The sequence below is a fragment of the Protopterus annectens genome, chromosome 11.part0, assembly GCF_019279795.1.
Source record: "Protopterus annectens isolate FY-2018-M chromosome 11.part0, PAN1.0, whole genome shotgun sequence".
Lineage (NCBI taxonomy): Eukaryota > Metazoa > Chordata > Ceratodontiformes > Protopteridae > Protopterus > Protopterus annectens.
In genome coordinates, this window is record NC_056745.1 from 1,316,401,421 (window position 1) to 1,316,421,313 (window position 19,893).

Below are 19,893 nucleotides of genomic sequence, written 5' to 3' on the forward strand. Positions count from 1 at the left end.
AAAGTTTGCTGATGACTGCAAATTGGGAACAGTCATAGAATCTCCAAATGATATCAACATCCTACAAGAGGGTCTTACCCAAATGAATGATTGGTACCAAAGTCATGGCCTTAAAGTCAATGCAAAACATGTATTATCATCCCTTTCAGTTAGGGCAATGTTCCTGCTAACTACCACACTAATAGCAACACCCTAAGTATGCACTCAGTGGTGAGAGACCTGGGCACACAGGTTGACAGCAACCTTCACTTTGATTACCATGTCTCCACATTAGTAAGATGGGCATTCTATATTGCTCATCTCATAAGTAAGGGCATTGCCTCCAGAAAAAAAGAAGTTATAACCTCCCTGTACTCTTCCCTCATTCAGGCCAATAATTGAGTACAATGTCCCTTTTGGTATGTACCTTTCCAAACACCTGCAGCAATTGGAGAGACCACAAAGATTCCTCACAAGGAAAATTCAAGGTCTTCAGCATCAGTCTTATGTGGATCATCTGAAATCACTGTCACTTTATTCTGTTTCATACAGACTACTCAGAGGTGATCTCTGCCTTACATATAAGGCAATCTCTGACCCTGCTTTATTGGAAATGCTGTATATCTGCAAACTAAATGGTACAAGAGTAACTCACTCTACGGACCTTAACCTGGTATGTGACATTAATAGAGCCTGCTGGAGGGACAGATTTGTCTCCCAGAGGTAACCGCAGCTTTGAACAGACTCCCACTAGACTCCCACTTCATGTCAAACAAAGCACCTTATTGGCCGTCTTCAAATGCAGTCTGGACGATTGGCTAGGTAACTGTAAATTCACCCTGGGGGTTCCACCTGTGTCCCTCTTGGACAGGGGCAATAGGTGCTAATCATGGAAATAAGGGTAGAACTTGGCTAGGCTTGTAAGGGCCCTAGGGCCATTAGCCTAGTAACTTCCTATGATCCTATGAAAAAAGATCTATACTAATGGGAGTTCTTTAAATGAGACTATTGTAGATTTGGTGGTTTGGGGACTGTTTAAGGGTCAAAAGCACAGCTGAGGTGCTCTCTGAGCAGCTAAGTGCACTTTAAGGACTTCTCAGCTGGATGACGGGCAGCTATTAAGGTAAAATGTATCTACTGAAGTTTTTGCCTCTATAACTGCCAGTGGTTACCCCACTTCCTGGTAGTGCATGAGCAAGGCTTATGTAGCAACAGTGAGCAAACTGAATTAAGCAATTTAACCAATACAAAAGCTCAAACCTGAGCCCTTTGCCAGTAGCCTTCAATCAGATGAGTCCCAACTGCACTCTCCTGCCACAAGGGTGCATGGGGGCCTCTCCAATAAAAGATAGCCTGGTTTAGTACTCAATTTAACAAACAAAATCAGATTCAGCAGGTCTGAATTTAGCCTATGCTACAACAGACAAAAAGTGCAACAGATCAGCAAGAACAGTTTAAAATTAAATAAGAAATACAGCAAAAATGCAGTTTAAAAGTGAAAAATACAGAATAAATTGTACTTATGGTTAGCAGAATGCAGTAAATTCCTTGGATTGCACAGATTTATACAGGAGAGCAGTGGTTGGTCACCTAACTCTGTGGAGCTGTGTTAAAACCCTGTGGAGATGTGTCCTCCTGAGTCCTGATTGATTAATTCTATGGTAGGTCTTTCCATGGTTTTGCACATGAGTTTGGTCAGATATATAGGTCTGTAATTGCCTGGGTCTGTGGAAGATCTTCCTTTATGAGGGGAATGACATTAGCTGTTTTCCAATCACTTTGTATAAAACCTGTATGCAGGCTGAGTGTGAACAGTGTTATTAGACACATGGCTAAATCGTACTTATGCTATTTAAGATGCATCCACGGATATTGTCAGGACCCATCATTGCAGTACTTTTAGCTTTTGATAGCACTTGTAAGGCTTGTTCTTGAATGATAGCTGGAGGTAAACCAGTTTCAGGCATATCTTGAGGGACAGACAGAGGGAAGAAATGGGTAAAGTTAGAGCTAAGTTTATTAGCTAGTAGCTTCACTATATTTTTAGCCTATGTGTACGTAACATCATTCACAATCAGCTCAGCGAACTGCTGCATTGTGCTTTTGAGATTATGACCATATCTAAAAAATGTCTTGTGATTGTCTTTGGCTTAGGTAGTTATTTTAGCTTCAAACTTGATTTTATTGAGTTCTTGAGTTGTTTTGTTTATTTCATTGACAATGGCTCTGCCATTCTAGGAGTTACTCTTCTTACTTTTGGTCAAAATTATTTTCCTTTTATTATAAATCTTGTTGATATTATGGTTCCACCATGCAGGTTTATTTCTGGGGTTTGGTCTGAACTTATTCCTGTGGGGTACAGCTGCATCTGAGCAGCTGTCTGCATGCTAGTATAGTATGATTGGTGTACATTTCTGCATATTCAGTGGAGTTAACTGGGTTTGGTAGCGATTTGAAACTTGCTAACATGTCAGGAGAAGGTAATTTGTCTTAAAGAAATTTCTAAAAGTACCTTGGGTAGAAGAGATTTATGGTTTCAGTTTTGTTTTGAAGGACACTCCTTTATGGTCATTCCTAACAAGTGAAGAAGATAATGTAAGGGATGGTGGAAGATGCTCCTGTATTAGTAAAGAAAAGATCCAATTTGTTACTCCCTCTAAGGCACTTGTATTGACAAAGTCCAGGAATTTCTGTGCTTGAGCACTAGTGGTGGTGCAGGTTTCCCAGTCTGTTGCTGCACAGTTTAGATCACCTTGAAAAATGATAGTGGGTTTAATACTGAGTGATTCTAGTTCCTGTAGACAGGCATTGTGGCTTTCTTTTGTCCTACAGAGAGTTCTCTAGCTAACTAGTATCTGACATTGGACATTTCTGATGCTTATTTGGACATGAAGAAGCTGTAGTGCATCATGCTGCTTTACCAGCTTTGATGTGTTTCTTCCGAATGTAGACTGATACACCTCCACCTTTTTCCCCCTCCTGTGCAGTAGCTGGTCTAAACGTGTGGAAGACATTATAGCCCTGCACAGCCGGAATGCTCTCCGCTATGTTAAACTATATCTCAGTCACTACACAGACATAAATGTCTTCCAGGTTGAAAAGGGCTTATAAGGAGTGTAGAGAGTTTGTTCTTCAGCCTTTTAGCAATGAACAGTAACATCTTCATATTTTCCTTTGCTTGTTTTGTTATGTTGATAGGTTTATCAGATTGGCATGGCTTAAAAAGGCACTATGGGGTTGAGCAATGTCTTTGTCAATAATCAAAACCCTAGAGGGGATGTAAAACAGCATGGTCTGTTAATCATATCCTCCCAGGCTGACAAATATTGGACTCCTTTGAATGACACCAAACACTAAGCCAGTTACTGAAGTCAATTCTTTTTTGCTGATATTGCGGCATTATTCTTGGAGAAGGTAGAATGGTGCTAAATGCTAGGCTCATACCTGCCTCAGACACATAGTATGAGAGCTCCATTGTGTCTCTGTTTATATAATCCAGAGAGTTACACCCCATGTCGTTGACAATGGCATGAACTCTGCCAGAGTCGTACTGGTACTTGTTGTTCAAGGACTTGAGTGCTGGTATAAAATGATGGATCCTGGCACCAGACAAGCATCTAACCATCACCTTTCCTTGCTCAGCCTGGTAGGAGGCACATCTGTATGCCGTACAACGAAGTCACCTATAACACAAATGTTTGGTTGTGTCAATGCCTACCTTATAGGCTCAGCATCTATGACTCCTTGTGCTATGTGAGGAAGTAGGCTTAATATGCTGAGTGTGCTCTGTGCTTGTGTTGTGTTTTGGAGAGGTTTTTGGTTTAAGCAAGCTGATCTTTAGAACCTCAGCATATGACAGATTATGCATATTGTGATGGCCTTGGAGAGGTGTGATCTATGGTGTACTGCTGATGATTTTGTTGTCTGAGTTTACTTTGTTTAATAAGAGTTTTGCCTCCAAAGATATACATGTACATCTCTTATACACTGTGAATTGCTGTTTGAGTAATAGATAATCATTAGACAGCATGATACAGTTCTTACACTGTCAAAAAATGTCCATCTAACTCAGGCTGGATAAAGAAGTTGTGTGCAAATGCTGGTCCATGATATCGACTGGAATGACTCTGGGGACAGGGGTATCTATAACTGCTTAGAGTTCGGTTTTAGAATAATGTTTGAGTATCTCAGAGCTATTTGCATGCATAGGTGGATGTACATGTTTATGCATTACTGCAATTCATAAAGATAAATGTAAAAGAGCCTAACTTGCATGCGAAATGTGTAAACAGACTTGAATTTTTGCAGAAACATTGAATACCGCCATATAAACTTGCCATTATTTGAGTTAGCAAATGTGTTAGGAAACTGCAGACTTCCAAAAGGCATGACGGTAATAGCAAATATACTATAATTTAATAAGAAGCACTTAAAACATGTAACATAATTGAGTTAAAAGTTAAGAAATCTTGCTTTATTTGTATTCTATGATGGCTATTTATGTATGATGTAAAGCTGTTATTTGGAAGTGGGAATTCAGTACTGCAGCAGTGGAAATGATTAATGATCACTGAGGAAAATCATTACTTTGGTATCCTTTAGTGATTGCACATACTGTATGTGGTAGAAATGCAGTCATTAAGTTGTGAAGTACTGCAATGGTAAGGATGTTTTCATGGCTGAACATACGTGTGTCTTTTCTGGGGGATTTGTGATAGTCACTAATGAATGAAAAATTATATGAATGCATGACTGTGGTAGGGGGTAGGGAGAGTCTGAATATGAAAAAGAAAAGTGATTGCTTTAATGACATTTGTTACAGCTACCCCAGGAAACATGAGAGACATTAGTTGCCCAGCAACAAATGTATGTGCATTTCTACTGCTGGAGGTGCTCAGAACCCTCTAGGGTATGCATGAGGATTTCCAGCAGTGCTTTGAAATAGCAGAGAGTAGGGATAATGCCATGATCACAATGATGCATAGCATGATGGCACACCAAGCATCAGTATCCGCTACCATTATTTGTACACTAGTTAGGACTTACCGAACTCCAGTAGGAGTCATTCTTGGAAAGGGAAGAGGACGAGATACTGTCCGGTTTACTGTCATAATATCGAATCCAATTCCATCAACCGCACTATGTTCGAACATGGCAATATCAAACTTCAAAAGCAAGCCTAGGAACGGGTTTTAACATGAGTCGAAGTAGGGTTGAGGTTTGTAGTTCGGCAGTAGCAGTGAACACCTATCTCGACCCATGTTAAAACTGTTCCTAGGCTTGCTTTTGAAGTTTGACATTGCCGTGTTCGACTTTCCGTGTTCGAACATAGTGCGGTCGACAGAGTTGGATTCGAAATTATGATAGTAATCCTACTGTCCACATCCTTGGAGGCAGATGGTATGAGAGTACAAGTTCTTCTCAGGAAAGTAATGCAACTAGTCAAGGGGTACAACATATTTCATGCAGCCATGCCAATGTTCATCTGCACGTAGCAGAATCTCTTACTGGAGATTCGTATCATGTCTAAGCAGCAGTGTCAGATCAGTGTCTGCTTGGTCAACTGCATCAATTAGGTCATGACATCGGACAAACCAACTGCATCAATTAGGTCATGACATCGGACCAACCAACTGCATCAATTAGGTCATGACATCGGACCAACTCACTCCACAGCTCTCATGACAGCCCTTCAAAATTACTTCCACTGTCACCTAGTTTATGCTTAGGACATGTTAAAGACTCATTTGATTTTGACCTTCTGTGAATCAGCTTTGACAATTTTGTTACTTACAATTTGACCTGCAGAAACACAGCTAAAAGTTTAACTAGAAGGAGATTAAGATATGAAAAATATATGGGGAGTGTTGGGATACTTTATAACTGTATGCATTACATCCTTATAACCATACTGTTTATTCACTAAGGGAATTGTGGAAATAAATCTGTATGAAATAGCATGAATTGCAGCCATTAACACAGATGCTGTAAACACTAACATTCCTACAACTGGCAATTACCCACCTATTGTAATACTGCTCCTCCTGTGGACCAGAAAGGGCATTAATTGCAACATGGGAGCAATCTATAGCACTGAGGACCCTAGGGAAACGTGCCAACCCATAAAAGGTACTCGTAACCCTGGCTTGGTCCTGAGGTAATGCAAAAAATGATCCAGCACAAGGAAGAAAAATGCCCGAATAAGTTTAATTGTGGCAATTATATAACATAATATTCAATACTGCAAACCGGTTTCGGCAATATATCAAGCCTTCCTCAGTGCATGAATAAGAATCTAGATGACACATCCTGGTATCTTCTTATATAGCCAAACATTTAAAGATATATACACATACAAAAATATATGCATCTTTAAAAAATTGTATACATGTTCAAAAAATTAAACATATACCAAACAAATTAATGATTGGAAATAGAGGTTATAAATTGAACATATATTGTGTAAAACACCACAAAATAAGTTCATGTAACATCAAAATTGCATATATAACATATTAAGAAGCAGACTGCATATGACTAACAAATTTCGTTCAAACCTGGTTTGAATTGAGCTCCTAACCTGGTGATCCATGTGGATTTCGTATTATTAAGTCTGTCATGCCAGCCTGCTTTTATATTCCTGTGCATTGCAATTTTATCAATAATAGTGAATTTGAATTGTGCAGTTTTATGAACCATGGAATGTTTATATAGTGCATTGGTGATTTTTTAGGTTCTAATAGCGCTAAGATGTTCACTAATCCGATGCCTCAGCGGTCTGGAAGTTTGTCCCATATAGAAGGACAGGCATGTGCAGGTTGCCAAATAGATAACCCAGTCCATACTACAATTGCCAAAAATTTGTATCTGATAAACCTTTGGAGTGTTGCAGCCAGTAAATTCCTTGGTCTTAAATATGTGTCTGCATGCACTGCAATGGCCACATGGAACACAACCTATCAAAGGGTCACCAAATAGGGTAGTCTGGATAGGTGTAGGAGGATTATATATTTTATAATGTGTAAAATAAGAATTGATAGTCCTGCTCCTATGATAGGAAAAGGAGCATCTATTTGGCAATATGTCATTTAGGTGTTCATGGGCACGCAAAATATTCCAATGGTTATTAATTATCTCCCTAAATGAGGATGTATTGCTGCCATAGGTGGTAACAAACCTAGTGGGTTGTGATGTTGATGTCTTTGATCCAACTTGAGTATGTTTATATTGTAAAAGTTGTGATCTAGGCATATATTTGACCTGTTTAATAGTTTGTGTAATTCGGCATCTGTTGTATCCTCTGTTAATGATTCTATCACTCAAATCCTGTTCACATTGTAAATGGGTTTTCTGAGAAGAACAAATATGTTTTGTACGTAAAAATTGGAATTTGGGAATGTTGTTGATGATGTGGTGGAGGTGATTACTGGATGCATGCAAAAGTGTGTTATATTGAGGAAACTTTCTGTGTACCCGAGTGGCCAAAGTGTCGTCACTCTGTCTAGATACAATCACATCCAAAAAAACTATTTCTTGTTGTTGTATGTTCAAGGTAAACTGAATATCCCATATGTTGTTGTTCAAGAATTTAACAAACTCTTGTACAGAGATTGTATCCCCCCGCCACACCATCCAACAATCATCTAAGTATCGTCTTCATATATCCAAATCCACGAAAAAGATATTTTTGTTAGAATCATATATAAATTGTTCTTCAAAAAATCCCATAAATAGATCAGCATATATGGGAGCAAAAGATGCTCCCATAGCTGTTCCTCTTACTTGCCAATATGCTTGACTTTCAAAATAAAGAATGTTTTTGGTCAACACGTATTCAGTCAACTCAATCAGAAAGTTGTTAAATCCCCTAGTATATAATTCTGACCGCTCCAGCCAGTATGCTATGGCAGATAAACCAGCATCATGTGGAATGCTAGTATATAGAGAAGTCACGTCCAGAGTACATAACCACCAGTCAGCTTCAAGTTGTGTATCCTCAATGATATTTAGGAATTCGGTGGTATCTTGTAACCTGAATCTGACCATAGATAGTACTGGCTTTAAGTAATACATGAGAAATGCTGATAAAGGTTCCGTGAGGGAACCCCTCCCAGAAACAATAGGTCTACCAGGTGGACAGGTAGGATGTTTGTGAATTTTTGGAAGTAGGTATAAATACTGAGGAATGGAATCGGAAACTTTGAGTTGTTTACAAATATGTTTATCTATAATGCCTTGTTCAGTTGCCAGATCCAAAAAAGGAATCAATGTGTTTTTTAAAATTAGGTGTAGGGTCAACCACCATATGTATATAGAACCGGGCATCCGATAATTGTTTAAAGCTTCCGTTTGATACATATCCCACTCCATGACTACAATCCCTCCCCCTTTATCTCCTGGTGCTATGACTATATTCCGATTGGAACTAAGCTCTCGTAATGCTTGTTGTTCTTGTAATGATAAATTATGTCTAATGGGCTGAAAGCCACTATTAAAATGTAAATCCTTCATCACACATTCCTTGAATATAGACACGTGTTTATCCATGGGGGGGTTGAAACTCAGATCTGCCAAACTGGAACCCAGTGGATCTTTGAGAGTTATCAGAATCTGCAAAAAAATATCTTACGATTAATGAGTCTACAAAAATCATTAAGCTCATTGGCAAGTATGTGTTCGGATACAAAAGATGTTGACACAAAATTTAAACCTTTATTCAAAAGTTTATTGTATACAGGTGACAATTCAAAAGAAGAAATGTCGTGTACATTATTTGCATTATTTGTTAGCTCACAATCTTCTGTAACAACTGCTGTAGAGTTTGTGTACTTTCTTCTACTTGGTCCTGAGGTGACACTGAAATATAGATGGACTACTCCACATATGCCAAGGGTGCATCTAAGAACTGCTGCACTACACTTGAGAGAGAAGCCTGTGAGATCCCTGTGTCTCCAGTCTGCCTCTGGAAGGTTCCCCATGGCAAGTACACTGAGGGCTATACATACCTGATTAACCACAGAGACAGGAAGAACACACATTCGTCTAGTACCCCAATAGGGGTCATACATACCCAATAAAACCCTTATAATATCCCTGTCCACTCTGAACCTATCAAGGATTTCTTGATTATCAAAGTTATAATGAGTTATCCCTGCCTATATCTCCACCTTCTTGCCTTGCTAGCGGTTTTGACCCAGCCAAGACAAGTTAGTCACACCAGGAAATAGCAGAGCTAGCAGCAAGTGATAGCATTTTCATGGATTACAAAGTAGGCAGTATAGGCGAGACTCCTGTTTATATAACACATCTGTGGGTGGCGCAGAATAACGGGAAATTTTCACTATGAATTGTAAACTGAATAAAGAGAATGCTTCATTAGCATAATCTGGGTTGCACCATTCCTCATTTACATCGTATTATGATTTCATTTGCATATGCTCATTTGAGGTCATAGTGCATTACTATAGATTCTATTATAGATTCTATGAATCACAGCTTGGCCGTGTTCTTTCCTGGTCAGTGCAATCTGTCTTAACGCACCCGCCTAATGACTATGAGTATCACCCTGAATCTCAACTAACAGCAGCTCTGTTTTCCTTCATTGCATAATTAACAAAAACAGTGTATTTATCCGGAGCTCCTACAATGCTAAGAATAGTTTTGTCATTTTTGTGGGAAATAAACTTTGTCTCCAAATGTCACAGAACTTGTGTACACTTAACTAAGCCATGACAATGTTGCTGAATCATTGTTCTTACATTTACTTAAAATGTCTGTTACTGTCAACTACATCCTTCAGAGTTATGGATGCATTTATAATGACTGATTCTTTAGCTATCTGAAAGGCAGGATCCAGTAACTCCAGTAGGAGTTCTTGTCCAGGTTGAGTCCACAGGAATTGTCCCACAAAACATTGTGCTTTTTACGAATACTGTTTACAAACATACCTCTCAACCTCTTAGTGTAAGAAATCAGGACAAAGCCTGACAAAATGGGGAGACAAAGACACAAAAATTGGGACACGTTTTAAATATTGCCCTTGTAAACTTAGAAAGTTGCTAGAGTAACAAAATTTGTCTTAACATGCATTTTCTGAAGGATTTGAAGCCTGAAACTCAAATATATGTCATTATTTAGTGACTTTAATCCTGAGATCTTTCCAGTGATTTGCAGAAAACCACAAATTTTATGAGGAACACACCAAAAATATGATTAAAAATCTGGGCATTCTGCAAAAATCTGTATAGTTGAGATATGTAAAATACTGCTCTATGTTTAGCTGACTCAGTCAGAGACAGTCTCACCATTATTTGCAGTTTTTTATTCTTTTCAAATGTGAGCAAAATGTTGCAACACACTAGATTCAATGCAAGTTTGGCCTTTATCTGCGCATGGTCAGTATAAGTAATGCATTTTTCTGCAAAGACCCTAGACTCATTAAATGATTAAGCAATTAAAATTAAAGCTGTGGATAATACCACAGTCCCATGGTTGAAATTGCTTTTTAATCTATTGGCCCTGTCTTTGGTAATGTCCTAATATTTGGTCAGTATGTACAAATGTGTTTGTCAGGAACAAATTAAAAAGTAGAGACAGATCTGTCATGATTATCTTCATTTCCCTGTCAAAATCCAGGGTATATTTATTCTCACTTCTTTGATATTCATCAAACAAGTTGCAAACATATCTCTCTTTCTCTGCCCTCCAAGATAGAGGATGCACATACTTTCAGATGTGCTGTCTATACTCATCAGAGAATTTCTTTACACCAAATTTGTTAATTTTGAGCAACTTATCCAATGGAACTGTCAGACATATCAGTGTGCAAGATAACTAGTACCTTTGGGAATGTAACCAAATGTGAATTAACATAATGGCATTTTTTACAGTCTGCATATCTGTTGGCTTGAGAAATAAAGTATGTAGTTGTACACAGACCAGCTAAGTTTAAAAATGAATGCATTGTCTGAAAAATCAGATGTCTGGACTGGAAAACTGTGCATTCATTTATTACATTTTTGCTACCATCTTTAGCCTGCTCGGAATCGTGGTGGAGATGGTACCTGTACTGCCAAGCACCTCAGTTGAGGCAGTGAATCAGGTCTGGAGAGGATGATAGCTCTTTGCAGGAAAAACACACCGTCCGCACACCTATGGGTAATAAAGAAAGTTGCCTATTGGCTAATTAGCATGTCTTTGGGATTTCGGAGGGGAGGAAGCTGAAGGCCCTGTGACCCTGGTGAAAACCGATGATGACACAAGGATAACATCCAGGTTCTACCCAGAAGGTACCCTGGTGAAGAGTGGAACTGGATAACCAGGCACAGAAAGATAGGAATACTAACTGCTGTACCAGTGTTCTCTTCACTGAGTACCAGATATATCAAAGTGAACTTTTTAAATAAAGTTACTTGTTAAATTAGGATTAGCATAGTTGGAAGAGATCTGTAACAGAACTCATTTGTAATTTCTTTAACAGATCACCCAGAAATAAAAGGACTTCCCTAAACATAGCAGGATTCAGGGATACACCAAAGAAAGCTTTTTGGCTCGCAATATAGGATCATAAATAAGGTGAAAGAATTTGTCTTGCAGACTTAAGTTTGAGCTTTATCATGCTCATTTACATACTGTGATTAAGGACTCCTTTAATCAAAGCTGTATGCAGTCACTTGTGTCATAAAATTCTTAACTCTTACTTTCTTTATAATGACAAAGCATTATGTAATGATTACTAGTGTAATTGTGTAGACCTTTGTGAGGCATAATTGAAATGCTCTGTCTGGTGATGGAATGTAGTTTAAATTCACCTACCTTCTAAAATGTTAGGATGGTGAGATTCCGCTAAATCCAGAAAAACATTTTGTTACATTAGACCAGAAAGGTTATGATGTGAATTTTTACATTTAAAAAATAGATAACAGAAGTGTGTGATTTGAGGAAGTGCTGCAGTTACAAAGATGGAAAAAAGTGATTGCATGCAGCAGTCAAAAGGACTGCAGTTTACAATACAAGTGGAGTAGGACTACAAGTGTAAATCAGCAATGACACCTGCATTCAGCTGTCAAAACATATTGCTGCACGCAAAGACCTTAGAGAAAGAAAGTAAAAATAGAAGATTCAAAGTATTAACATCTAACATTTCATGATCAGCTGCATCTTCCTTGTCATTATCAAGACAGATTAGATTCAAGCCACCGGTGCTTTCATCTGCTGTTTGCTATGCTGCTCTGGTAATCAGTAACCCGTTGTTTTCTGTTGCAGAATGAGGTGGTAACCTGTCAGAAGAAGCCATGTGCACAGCAGTGCTCCCATCCTTTGCCATTCCTTGCTCCATTGTGCTGTCCAGTTTGCGATCACTGCTTCTTTGAGGGCTTGGAGTTTGTAAATCGCCAGACCTACTTATCCCCATCTGACCCTTGTCAACGTTGCACCTGCCTGAATGGTAATGTAATATGCACCCCTGTTGTGTGTCCGCAAGTGACTTGCACCAATCCAATAAATCGGCCAGGCGAGTGCTGTCAGGAGTGCCCAGGTATGCCATGTTTGTTTGTAATCTGTCTGTTTAAACAAACATATTTATTTTTGTGCTGTTTAAGACTCTTTTGTACTAAAACCCAGAGGACATCATAACCTGAAGACAGAAGCTAGCCTGGTGTTTTCAAAGTTAGCTGTTATGACATGGCCCATAGATTTCTCAAAATTATGTCTGTAGTTAGTGGTAAGGTTAATGGATCACAAGATGAAACTGCTTTCTTTTTGAGATATCTTAAGTTTCAATGTTTTAAGTATTTGATGGTTTAATTGTTTGATTTGCTGAATTTATGCATTTGTGATTTAATCATCCAGTACTTCAGTCAATTACCACATTTCCATTTTATGACATTAAAAATAAAGGGTGCTAAACAGTTGTGCAAAATTGCAGCTTAGAAGTCATGAAAGAGCATTCTGTGGAGGCTGACAATTTGCAATGATGAACAATGTTGATGGACTATAACTAGTAAGGCAACACTGATGTATAGTTTTGGACCAGTTTCTCAAGACTGGGAACAGTAAAGGATATGACCCCACAAAGTAAGGCAGACTTCAGGGATTATTGTCTAAAAGTTTGTATCACATGTGTTATTTGCTTTAGTCAGGTTTAAAGCCTATTTAAATACATCAAGGCTATAACTTGCTAAATTGCATGGAAGAAGAGATCAGTCAAGTAAGTTTGGGTTGTAATGTCAGTGTGAGGTTAGTCTACAGAAGATTGTTTCAAAAGTACCCAAATATAAGGCAGTACAACAGCATCTGATTTAACAGGGGCAGTTAAATAATATGTCTAACAATGTACTCACACTTACCCCTTCTAAGCATGCATATTGACATTAACAAATGAAGTCATTGTGTCAGGCATTTTAAACTTAAACTTCTGGTCCGATGCTGACAGTTTCTAAATAAAACTATACTTTTACTGAGTACTAGGTATACATTACAGCAAATGAATGAGCTTCATATAATCTGCTATGCTTGCAGGTTGTGAGAATGCTAACTGAAATATGACGTAGGAGATTTTGCTCTAAGGTATTGCTGAAGTTGATATTTTTCATTTTTTTCTGTCATTTGCCACAATGTCTGTCTTCATTTTGAAATCAATGCACATTAAAAGAGTCATATTGAAGAGCAGTATTTTCCTCATCATATGAGACGAGATATTTAAAGGTCCAGGTAGATGGTGTCAAGTCAAACGGCTCTTTCTCATGACCTTTGCTGGCCTTCTATAGGCTATGGAAATATTTGCTTCATAGGAAACAATAATAATATATAAAAAGGTTTTCACAAAACTATGCAAGCTGTAGAAGCACACTTAAGCACCTTTAAAATGCATTAAAAACAATTGATCTCTTTATAGACAGCGAGGGATGTAGTAATTTTGAACAGTGGATGGAAAGTGAACCAGAAAATACACACAGACATACACAAAGACACTCACAAAAGAAAGCAAAATAATTTATAAGACATTGTTGAGTAAATGATAATTTTTAGAAAATCTGGAAAGCAAAAAAAAAACAAGCCACATAATAGATTGGAATGCATTGCAGTAAGTGCACGTATGAGATCTACCAGTACATGTTTATAGAAACAAAGCATGACAATTCTACTGACAAAAAACAAAATAAAACAAAACTAATTTGCAATGCATGCCTGCAAAAGTGCTATTTCAAATCAAATTTGTATTCATAATAATTCTGTCAGTTTAGCCTCTCAAAAGATATTGGTTTGCAAGTATTACATAGGTTGCAATTTAATAAAATAAAATACTAGACATTTATTTTTATGATTTTATATCTTTAAGCAATACTCCACAGTGTGCACGTGCATGTGTGTGTGTGTGCGTGCGCATATATAAATATGGCCTGCATTTTACAGTCTTATGGTATTGATTTTTAGGATAAGCAAGTCATAAGAAAGGCTGGGAACTCTATTCAGTAGCTGGCAAAGTTCAGAAATACTGCCTCTTCTGATAATAATAAGGGAGTAAGGAAGAAAGCTGCCATAGCCCGTTCCTTACCAACATCACAAACACAATAATTTGATTTATTGGAGGTTTCACACTGGTCAGATTCAAGTTTCTTTTTGTTTGTTTGACATTAGTAAGATTAAGAAATGTATAAAGAATATGAATGTTTTTGCAGCATTTTCACCGATTCCATTATATGAATATTCATGTTTACATGGATTACTACATAAGAAACACTCAAAGAAAAAAAAATTGCTTGTCTTTTACTTTACAGTGTGTGTCTATTTTGGAAAGGAGTATGAAGAGGGATCTCACTGGATTTCTGCAATGTCAAACTGCCAAGAATGTTCTTGTGTGGTATGTATAATTGCCATTGTTGTCTTCTTAAACAAACAAACAAAAAACAAGACAGAAAAAAAAACGTAAAACAAAAGCTTTATACTGTAAGGTCAGAGATGATTAACTACAGCAGAAAAGTAAAATGTAAGAAAAGACACAACAGGAAAATGGAACAAAGGGTCTGACCATACCCACATTTATTTTATTTAACTTTAATTTAATTTTATTTATTTTTTTGCCTTTTCTGAACTTGAATAACTTGATTGTCTGTGGGTCCAGTCATACCCACATTTATTTTATTTAACTTTAATTTAATTTTATTTAGTTTTTTGCCTTTTCTGAACTTGAAAAACTTTGTAGTCTGTGCGAAACATCATGAGGAGAAACTTCTTTTTTGTCCCCGTTTGGAGGTGATTTCAGTTTGCAGATGAAGTAGGGTGGTAGCTTTCTCATTTATAGCGCAGCTGGCCCAGGCACATTGGGTTGCTGTGACATTATAGGACATATTCATTTGGGGAGTTTGCCTTGCTATCTTAGGAGATGACCACAGCTTTTATTGTGTCACCCATTCTGCAATAAGAATAAAACAAGTGGGCATGCAATCGCTGTGTCTTTCCCCTCTGATTATCTGAAGAGAGGTGGTCTCCCCTTCACTGGATGATCTACTTATACCTAGGTCACTACCTGAACACTAGTGACTGGCAGCTTTGGTACATGCTTTGTACTCATGTTACTTTCTAGTCTGTAGTCATGCATTTTCTCTGCCACCTTATGTACCCTTTGGTACCATTTCTTTAGACCCATTCCAGAAACATAATGTCCATCTCCTTCTGTGGTCTCTGGAACTGCACAGTCTGTTCAAGGTGTAGCTTGACCATAATCAGATTACTACATATAGTACTCATAGTGTGCCTGACCATAATTTTAGTTCTGGACACAATAATCAGGGTGTGGCCTGACCATCATTTCATTTGAATACTGCATGCTGTACTCAGAGTGTGGCCTGACCATAATTGTTGTATTGGACATGGTTGTATGGGTGTGTCATGGATTAAATTTGAGTACTGGAAGCAGTACTGAAGATGTGGTCTGAGGACAGTTTGAGTACTACACACAGTGTTAAAGATGTGGCCTGATAATAATTTGAGTACTGAACACATCTCTCAAGATGCGGCCAGACCATAATTTAATTTCTGCACACAGTACTAGGGTGTGTCCTGAACATAGTTTGAATATGGGCGCAGTACTCAGGATGTGTTGTGACCATAGTTTTAGTTATGCACACAGTACTCAAGATGCTGCCTGACCATAAGTAAAGTTTTCTGTACAGTATGCTTCATGTACCTGACTATACTTTAAATTATGGACACAGTACAGAGTGTGGCCTGAACATAATTTGAGTTCTGTATACAGTATTCATGGTGTGGCCTGACCATATTTTGAATTATGGACACAGTACACAAAGTTTCGCCTGAGTTCTGGATACAGTACTCAGGGTGTGGCCTAATAATAACTATGGTTCTGTACTCAGAACTCAGGGTGTGGCCTAACTACCATTAAAATTTTGTACACAGTACTCATGATGTGGTCTGACCAAACTTTGAAATAAGGATGCAGTACACAGAGTGGCCTGACATAATTTGAGATCTGTACACAGTACATTCAGGGTGTGACCTAATTATCACTAGAGATCTGTACTTTGAACCAGGGTGTAGCCTGACTACCATTAGAATTCTGTATACAGAACTCAAGGCATGGCCTGACAGTAGTTTGAGTATTGCACACAGTACTCAAGTTGTGACCTAATCCGAGACCAAAAAAGCAGAAACTTTTCTTTTTTTTTTTCTTCTTGGAATCTAGTCCCCTGAATAAATACCATAGCATTCTGTTTGCTACTGCCACTGTCCGGTCATTCTCCTCCTGGTGGCCCAGTCCAGGTATGGTCAACACCTCCTTTCCCTTTTCTACTGCAGTTAGTCTCTCGCTCCTTATGACTGATACTTCACATCAAGGTTGCTGTAACCCAAATGCAACACTTTGCATTTGTATACATTGAACCAGAATTGTCATATGTTTCTATTCACTTAGTCTGAAGGAGTACTGGAATGTAACATACTATCCTGTTTTGAGCTATGAGCTATGTGTACAATGGCAGGCAGTAACAATTTGTACATAGTGAAACATAACATAGGTGATGCCAGGACTGAACATTTATTTTTATTTATTATATGAGTGGCAGAGGCTCACATCATTCTCAGTACTTGTCATACCCATAAATAAAGAAGATTATAAGCTATAACATAAATGTTTCCTCATATATTCTTACCAAATGACAGATACCTCCCCAGTTTATTACCTTCATAATAATACATAATACTGGTGAAAAGAAAAAGCCATTGTATTTGGGGGCTTGCTTATTTATCTCCTAATTTGTTGACTAGGAGTTATTTTTAGTATGGTCCCTTAGCATGGATTTTAAATTTGATCTTTCACCCTTAATGTGGCATCAAAATCCAATGATTTGAGTCACTTTTCTACATTGACAAGTATGACGTGTCTACAACAGAGGATTCTGACCTCTGCAAAATGTCCTCCCTTTATTAATAGCTGATGCAGCTCTTTTCTCAGGGAAGAGACAATTGGCCTGGACATTTAATCCTTCCTATACTAGTCTGACCTCACTAACACTACATGTAGAAACCTGTCAGATGCACCACTTATCTACTGCTTACAAGGAACATTTTTAGGGCAGGCGATAGCTGTGCCCTCATTAAAATACAAAATATAACATGACTTATGCCCCCTACATTGTGGTTTGTGTTGATGTCTGTTGGCATAACATAGCTCCTCCACTCAGCCTTAGTAATACATGCTAAGACTAACCCTGCCCCTGGCCCTAAACCTAATATGCATCATAACATTAAAAAGGCCCTTACTTTAAAACTACCATTAAACGAGACAGCTCGGGCACACTCACCAAGCATGTATATACACACAAACACACATGCTGACTGAATCTGCCCCTAACCTAAACCTGACCCTAACCTGAAACAAATAAGTGCACACATACCAACACACACACAGACACACACACACACAGACACACACACACACACACACACACACACGCACACACACGCACGCACGCACACACACACACACACACACACACACACACACACACACACACACACACACACACACACACACACACACACACACACACACACACATATATATATAGATATAGATATATGCATACACACACACACACACACACACACACACACATAGACATATATACACGTCTGTATGTATATCACATAACACTTGCTCTTTGTTACTATTTTCTGTATTTTGTTGTTTTTGGCTAGATGTCCAAAGCATTGCAGCAGGCTTGTCCATTTTGCAATAATACTTTTTCTTCAATTATTTGTGACCCATTTTTTGGTACCTTTAACATACTTAGAACATTATCAATTTTTGTTCTGTTTTTGTGATATATTTTTATGCTGTATAAAAATTGATGAATAGAAGGTAGCAATATAGCTTAAACATGTCTGTCCTCTCTGGGTAATCATTTTTGAAGGTGACTGTAACCCCAAATTTCAGCTACTATTCGTAATGCCAAAACCTGTAGTCAGCGGAGCTGGCATATCATCATCTATAGAATTCGGAAATGCAGCTATGTTTGCTGCTAGTTGGTTGCCTTTAGAAGTAAAAAATCATATTTTCCTTATAAAGAAGTAATAATTCAGCATAGGTTCAGTGTAACTGATTCATTGTGATGTGAACAGTGTGGTTTAAATACACAGTGAAATGAAGCATCATTTGAAGGGATCCTTTTCAATTCAGTATATGAACTTGGATGTAGTGAGCACTTTGGAGTAAGAGAGAGAAACACAAAAGCATAGTTTTCAGTGGGAGATGAGCAGCTTTTGGCCACCTTATTTGTACTTATTTCTACCTATGAAGATGCAGTTTGTACTTTGCCAAAAGACATTGTTTTCCTTCTCTCCTAAGAATAACCTTATGTATATTCTGTGTGCTCTTAAATTTCCTGATTTGACCCTACTGTTTCTGTGTTCCAATTGTCTACTACCCTTTCCGTGAGTAAAAGTTTTGTAATATTTTCCTTGAACCATACACTTTGTCCATATAAAATGCACATTTATTTGTTCAGTCTTTCTCTTTAAAAGACTTTTAGTTTGTTGTACTTCATAATTTCTGTCATGCCCTGTCTGATAGATTTTCAAGACTGTTCATATCAGTTTTATCTAGCAGTTGGTGCACTGGTTAAGGCTATGAGTTGTAGGTCCATTGATGCAGGGTTTGATCCTCCCATTCCTTTTTTGCCTTCTATGTGACCTTGAAGAAGTCATTTAACCAGACAGTACTTAGAGGCAACTGCTTCTCAATGGTCACATGACCTGTAATCGTATGAACCTATTTCACATTGTTCTACTCCATAAGGTTGTTCCTTGAATACCTTCTGCATTGTATATATCCTTGCAAAAGTAAGATCTCCAGTACAGCATTGTATTCAGCATGAGATTTTACCAGCTGCCTTCAAAAGGGGGTAACAGAGTCCTGGCGCCTAGAGTATGACATCCATGCATTATCTAGAGAACCAGTGAAGAAGGGTGAGAACGGGCAGATGATGCTTACTTATCCATCATGGTGGCACTGACCGGGTCTGGATTGCTGCACTGCCAATGCCTAACAGAGAACAGTCATGTAGTCTGGACACATGTGACGATTCCTGCAAGATTGCACTAATATGATAATCCTTACAACAGAGCTTGCTTTTACAAGAAAGATGTGAAACGAGCTCTGCTGCATTGTCAGTGGGCACTTCATCTTCTAAAATGGACTTAGGGTTTAAACTCCAGACCTGCATGCATGATTGCAATTTCTAGCACCAAACTGTATTCTCAAATGTCCTAAGTAGATATGCTGTAACAGGGCAAAGAATGAGACAACAGGGTAACCAGGAAGGGCACAAATGGACAAGACAGTTTATAGAATAAACAAACAAGCATACAAAAAGATAACATTTCACTTTCTATGAA

The 19,893-nt window shown here is 38.1% G+C and overlaps 1 protein-coding gene across 1 annotated transcript in view; it reads left to right on the forward strand.

Moving 5' to 3' along the window:
* Positions 1-19,893, forward strand: part of LOC122815830 (kielin cysteine rich BMP regulator) — a 2,917,372-nt gene that overhangs the window by 2,305,026 nt on the left and 592,453 nt on the right. The window contains exons 38-39 of the mRNA XM_044088633.1: positions 12,244-12,514; positions 14,757-14,839. Coding sequence (XP_043944568.1) covers positions 12,244-12,514; positions 14,757-14,839 — 354 coding nt within the window. The remainder of the gene's footprint in view (positions 1-12,243; positions 12,515-14,756; positions 14,840-19,893) is intronic.